The following is a 6,828-nucleotide window of genomic DNA, read 5'->3' as shown; positions in this document are numbered from 1 at the left end:
ACTTCTCGGCGACCTTTGACTATTGATTCGGCCCGATATTTATCAAAGTCAGACGATTGTTCTTTTAAAGGTTCTATGTCATATACACTTTTGCACGTGAGTGATGGTTCGTATAAGCCCGAAGTCTAGAAAAAATAATCAGTTGCTCTTGGAGTTTTGCATTCATTGCAATATCCTGAACTTTTTTATGATCAACAGGGCCTGGAAGTTGGGGCAAAACAATTAAAAATAAAAAAGAGCGAAATTCACCACGACAATGCCTAAGCAATAAAACAATAGCGAGCAAATTCACACGCATAATTCATGTCATAGCCTAGAAATTAAATATCAAAACAAAAATAAGTTTGGCAGCAAAAAACACGTGTGTTTATGTTGAGAAAGAACTCTGAAATTAACTGTAAAATGAAATATAAATAAATTTATTACTTGGTGCGCTTGCAGACAAAAAGTAAGACAAAAAATAATACAAAAAATAAGACTTAAAAAGTAAGACAAAAAATAATACAAAAAATAAGACAAAAAGTAAGACAAAAAATAATACAAAAATAAGACATGAAATAAGACAAAAAAGTAAGACAACTAAGTAAGACAAAGAATAAAACAGAAAATAAGACAAAAAATCTGGAAATCGGTTGACCGCGCAGGCCAACCCCTAGAATTCTCCCGCTAAGTTTGGATTTCAAGCCGCCTTAGAATGAGTTTTTTGGTTAATATTTGAGCTTTTTAAGCTTAAAGCACCGTTTTTCATATATTGAGCCTTCCTTTTTGAGCTCAAAATATATTTATTAAACTTATAACTTTTGGAATCGCGTCGTTTCCGACGTTTTCATTTTTAAAAAGTATTCGATGCAGTTTTTTAAGCACAAAAAGAAAATCTATAGGTTGATATTGATTGGCTGAGGAATCTCAGATATTTTTTAAAAATACCGAAAAATAATTTTGTGAATTTTCAAACAACTAAAACTTTTGAATGCGTTGTTCTATTTTAATTTTCGAAAATGCATTCGAAGCAGTTTTTCAAGCACAAAAAATGTATGTATAACACAAAATATTTATAGTATAAATTTATATTATAATATTTATAGCTCAAAGAGCTCAATATATGAAAAACGGTGCTTTAATCTTAAAAAGCTTAAATATTAACCAAAAAACTCATTCTAAGGCGCTTGAAATCCAAACTTAGCGGGAAATTCTAGGGTTGGCCTGCGCGGTCAACCGATTTCCAGATTTTTTGTCTTATTTTCTGTTTTATTCTTTGTCTTACTTGTTGTCTTACTTTTTGTCTTATTTCATGTCTTATTTTTTGTATTATTTTTTGTCTTACTTTTTGTCTTATTTTTTGTATTATTTTTTGTCTTACTTTTTGTCTGCAAGCGCACCAAGTAATAAATTTATTTATATTTCATTTTACAGCTAATTTCAGAGTTCTTCAATATAAACACACGTGTTTTTGCTGCCAAACTTATTTTGTTTTGACATTTAATTTCTAGGCTATGACATGAATTATGCGTGTGAATTTGCTCGCTATTGTTTTATTGCTAGGCATTGTCGTGTGAATTTCGCTCTTTTTTTATTTTTAATTGTTTTGCCCCAACTTCCAGGCCCTGATGATCAGTATGAAATTATACCTTCAATATAACGAGACCGCCTAGTAGAAATCCAAAAGGTCGATTGGCATCAAGCGTTGAGAAAACGGAATTCATTCCATCGATTACGTTTTTTGCTTGTTGCTTCAATCCATCCTCGTTGTTTTGTTGGTAAGAATCATACTCTGTGACAATCAGCACCTTGACGAATAGCGCATCTGAAAAATATTTTTATTAAAAATAGGATTCAATCATTATCAGAAATAAATAATAAGTAACGTACTTGCATTTCCTGAGTTATGGGCTTTCTTGTTTTCGAATTGCTGAAATTTTTGATTAAATTTAAATTTATTAATATAAATCCAAAAATACTTCAAATTTTTTTGAAGTTGCTTGAATTGTGCATTAGTTAAAGTGTTGATAGATATATATGAACTATATTTTTAATAAATATTTTTCTTGTTATCGTGGTAAACAAAAAATTATCAGGTGACTGAAAAGATAGTTACGGACAATGTCTCGGACAGATAGATAGATAGATAATAAATTTTATTTTGATCCTGGAGTTCTTAAGCTCCTTCAGCACCAACAACAATACATGAAGTTAATTGTTTACACAAGTATATATTTGATGACAGTGTTTGCCAATACAATTTTAAAAATCGACATTAATTAATAACTATCATGTTAAATTATAAAGCATCAATGGTAATTATATTCGATTGCAAAGAAGAAATTAAAACAAGCTTGTTTAAAATTTTCAGACGTGTCAATTTCTGTAATATCTGCCGGTAATGAATTCAAAATTTTTATGCCATGAATTAGGAAAGAATTTTCATAGATAGCAGAATACTTCTTGGCAAACGCAGATAGTCATTCCTGACGTCACCTCTCCTTAATGTAATCGGCGAAAATTATAATTTTATCTAAATAATTGATTATAATTTAATTTAATTTCTTTATAAAATAGACAAGCTTAACTGGATAGCTTAACTGGAAGAGCCATTAGTGCGTAACCAAAACATCCGGGTTCGATTCCCGGCTCGGGCTGTCAGAATTATTTTTTCGGTTGCCGAAAAATTCTCACTAAGTGGTCCCCCCTTCTCTTTATCTTTTCTTTTCCCCTCTCCCAAAATTTGTCGTTCAATGACAAATTAGCTACAAAATGTATATCATTCACTCTCGAAGCATAATCGAGTTACAGTAACTTAAAATGTAGAGCTAGACATACTGTTAAAGTTAATCAAGATGACTATTTTGCCTTTATTTAACTAAAAATAGTTCAAGTAACTATATTATCACGGTACAATATAATATATAATTTTAGGTATAAGAACTTTAATTAAATAGTGGTGATGCTAACTAATTAAATTGAAATGGGTGTCTTATAAACAATTGTGAAGAATTACTCACATTTTTTACCATGGTGATCTTAATTCCAACTTCATTTTTCTCTGGATAGTAAACTGGAGTATTCGAACCGTAGACGTAAGTGTCACTATCCTTGATCCAAAAAATAAATAAATTAATACGTCGGCAAATATTAATTAAATTTTAGAATACTTACGGCTATGGCTGTAGCGATAAAAATATTCGCCAACAACAACGCAAAAACACCTTTCATTTTTTCCGGGGTTTAACTAACAAAAAAACTGACAACCTTGAAAACTTGTCACGGGCAAAGATTGATAACTAACCAAAATCGACGTTCGGTTAAAGACACCTTGTTCACGTGATTGAGCTGTTGTCGATTTCTAATTGGTCAAATCGTGTAAGACGTAATTGATCAAACCGTTTCTTTGTTCCTACTAAAACTATTATTGATAAGATAATTCAACGTATTTTAGTAAAGTAATGGATTTTTAATCACCATTGGGAAATTCTTTTTATCAATTAATTATGTTATTCTACTTTAAAAAGTATAAAAATATGTGAGAAAAACAAAATTGTTCTATTCTTTTTTAAAATATCGATATAAAGTTAAGTAACAACTAACTGATGAGTTGAGAAGCAGTTAATCACTCGAATTAAAATTCTAAACTGAATGAAATCAGTATTTATTTACGGACAACTTGATTGCGTCATTAATAGCTGTTTTAATTTGATCTGTCATATTTTATCATATAAATTTATCACGAAAATTTGAGGAGGGGATCAATTGAACCACGGGTCAATTGAACCAATGGAAAATCGATAATAACAAAAATCTAAAATTATACTTTTATGATAGCTTGTGAGTTTTATAAGCTATTTCCTTTATTTCAAAAATAAAAATAATTTTTTTATTTTCCTGTAAATATAACAAAGTTGATATAATACAGTAGCGCTCAAAAGTATTTTGACAACATTATGCGTTAGTTTTTTTCAACAATGTCAAAATACTTTGGAGCCGCCATTTTCCTAATACTTTGAAAATTAAATTTTCTTTTCTTACGAACTAGGACCACTTTGACAATATTCTGTAGATTATTTAGAAGTTTGGAAAATCCGAAAGTGCACGCCTCATAACGCGCATTAATTTTTTAAGAAAAAAATTAATTGTGTAATTGATTAAAAAAAAAAACTTATATTTTAGTGATATCTTACAGCGTATTTTTTATTTTTAACTTCCCGTTAAGAAAATTGAAAATTTAAAAAAATCGGGAAGTTATTGGTTTTACCCCGTTTTTCGAAAATCGAGTTTTCATCAGATCTTGACGTTTTGAGGTCCTAGGAAGCTTCCCTGAATATTCCCGCGAGGGTGTCACTATGTATGTATGTATGTATGTATATGTGTGTGTGTGTGTGTTTTTATTTTTCTTTTTGTGTTTAAGGGGGGATCCTTTCTACGGATTCTAAGTGGCATAGTTGTTTGGCCTGGATACATGTGGCGACTCGACGCAATGTCATACTAAAAACCTCGACGTGCTATGCGCCCCTACCCACTAAACCCTAAACCCCCTTTCCTCTTTCCCCTAATCCCTCATGGAAACCGCCGTTAGGCATTACTTCGTGAGGGGAGGATCAGCTACTGCTCTTTCTTCTGGTAGCTAAGGTGTTTTATCTTTCTTCTAGTTGTTGTCATTTTGCTCTTCTTCTTTTCGATGGAACGCCAAGTCTATAAGGACTTCTCTGTTTGCAAATGTACTGATGGCGTTCCAGGAGGCTCTTGATGACAACTTGACTGCTATTCTACTATTGTCTCTGGTTGGTTTTTCTTCTTCAGGATCATCTCCAGCTCATCTCGCTGTGGGTAAAATCGTGAGGCACTTAAAGAAAACAGTGGTCGAAACGATGCTTCAATTGATTCTGGGCAGGACGGACACTCCGGTGAATCATGATGCTTGAAGCGGTGAAGATACGTCCGAAGCAACCGTGTTCTACGATCAACATCTGGGTCAGATAGTAGTTGGCCTCGCCGTGATTCCGGTTAAGTCAAACGTCAATCCCTTGGTATAAGTCAATGAAAGGTCCATCTTCCCTTCTCCGCAACATCCCATAGTTGTTGCCTGCATCTTGCTATACTATGTTGTCGCTCTTCACAGCTCTCAGTTCTTTCAGCGCCTCAGTGTAGATGATCTCTCTTCTCAGTGGTATATGTTCCGTGTTTCCTCAGCTATGGGACTCTAAGAGTGCAGAGTTCCAGAAATGACGCACTTTTGCTGCCTTCTCGGATATGTGTGGTGGAAGGCGCTTGCAACTCCTCGAAGTGCACTTAATCCCGTGTTAGACCGGTCCGGCTTTCCTCCATGATTCTTGGGTCTCCAGCACGTTGCGTCTGCCCAAACGCATATCTCCTGGTTATCCGTGTGTGTGTGTGTGTGTGTGTGTGTGTGTGATGATGACATGTGTGTGTGTGTGTGTGTGTGTGTGTGTGTGTGTGTGTGTGTGTATGCTAAACCTCTTATAACTTTTGAACGGTTTGGAACCGATCGCGGTTGGTGCCATTCAAAAGGGCTTCACTAAACTTAGATTTCCTGTTAATTTGAACCGATCCTCCGGACCCGATAGATTTTTGAGAAATTTGGAGAAATCTCAAAAAAAATTTTTTAGAAGTGGTTTTTGAGGATAACTTTTAAACGGCTCTACCGATCGATTCCAAAAGCTTAATCAGCTCTCAACCTTGAAAAACCACGCCGATCGCCGCCAATCTGAGTCAAAATGCGGTTCATTCATTCAAAAGATTATTGCGGTTTGAAAATTCAAAAAATAGTATTGGCTCATGAAATCTTCTATCAGACTTTTGAGCTCAAAAGAGCTCAAAAGCATAGAAAGGTATTTTTGAGCTCGAAGAGCTCAAAACAATACACAGATTACTCATTTTTTTTGAAAGGCTCAAAAGCAACCAGAGTATTAACAGGAATCAGCGGAAAGTTGCAAGGATGGCCTTTAGGGTCAACCGTTTTCCTCATTTTTTTTTTAAATATGGGCGCTCTTTTTTCTTGTCATATGCGCGCGCAGTCTAAAAATCTAGCTTGGATCAAGTGGCGCCATAAGTGGTTTTCACGTGACGATTTTCACCCGGTTGGCGGCATTCGACGCAAAGTTTCATCATCCTCATAAGTTATTTTCAGGTTTTAATTGATTGAATCAAAAATTTCTGGAGTAATCCCGAAAAAACACTTTTTGGTTTTCTTTCGTTCACGATGATCTCTCAAAACAGGTAATCAACTTCGATTTTTGACCAGTTTGGTGGTGATCGACGTGGTTTTTATTGTCTAGAGCTGATTAGTTTTTGGAATCGATCGGTTTAGCCGTTTGAAAGTTATCCAAAAAAACCACATTTGAAAAAAATTTTTTTCTTAGTTTTTTTAAGATTTCTCAAAATCCACTGATCCGAATCGGTCCAAATTATACTTAAAATCTAAGTTTGGCCACACCTTTTCAAATACTTTCCCAACCGCGATAAATCGGATGAGCCGTTCAAAAGTTATAAGCTTGGTTCACCATACTTTACACACACACACACACACACACACACACACAATACACACACACACACACTAATAATACACACACACACACACACACACACACACACATCAACCAGTAAGATGCGGATTGAAAGTGAACTCCACAACTGGCCAAGCAGAAGACCGAAGTTAGTGCTTATTACCAGCCGAAAAGAAGTTGAAATCAATTAAGATTAATGTCGGTGACTGAGAAATCATTATCACAAACCATTTATCCGTTATCTGGGAGTGATGTTGGATGCACGACTCAACTTCAAACAGCAGGTGGAACATGCTCAGTGCCAAAGCGT

At 34.4% G+C, this 6,828-nt stretch overlaps 1 protein-coding gene across 1 annotated transcript; it reads right to left on the bottom strand.

Moving 5' to 3' along the window:
- Window positions 1-13: 13 nt before the first annotated feature.
- On the bottom strand, window positions 14-3,569 carry LOC123274393 (the record flags this gene model as incomplete). Its single annotated transcript, XM_044741991.1, has 5 exons — window positions 3,154-3,569; window positions 3,000-3,089; window positions 1,870-1,909; window positions 1,629-1,804; window positions 14-125 (listed from the first exon to the last, which is right to left on the bottom strand). Coding segments are annotated over exons 1-5 (475 nt in total), but the record flags the coding sequence as incomplete, so codon positions are not given.
- Between the last annotated feature and the right edge of the window lie 3,259 nt (window positions 3,570-6,828).

The sequence above is a fragment of the Cotesia glomerata genome, unplaced genomic scaffold (genome assembly GCF_020080835.1).
Source record: "Cotesia glomerata isolate CgM1 unplaced genomic scaffold, MPM_Cglom_v2.3 scaffold_322, whole genome shotgun sequence".
Lineage (NCBI taxonomy): Eukaryota > Metazoa > Arthropoda > Insecta > Hymenoptera > Braconidae > Cotesia > Cotesia glomerata.
The sequence above is the reverse complement of the archived record's forward strand: the minus strand, read 5'-3'. Positions and strand labels throughout refer to the sequence as shown.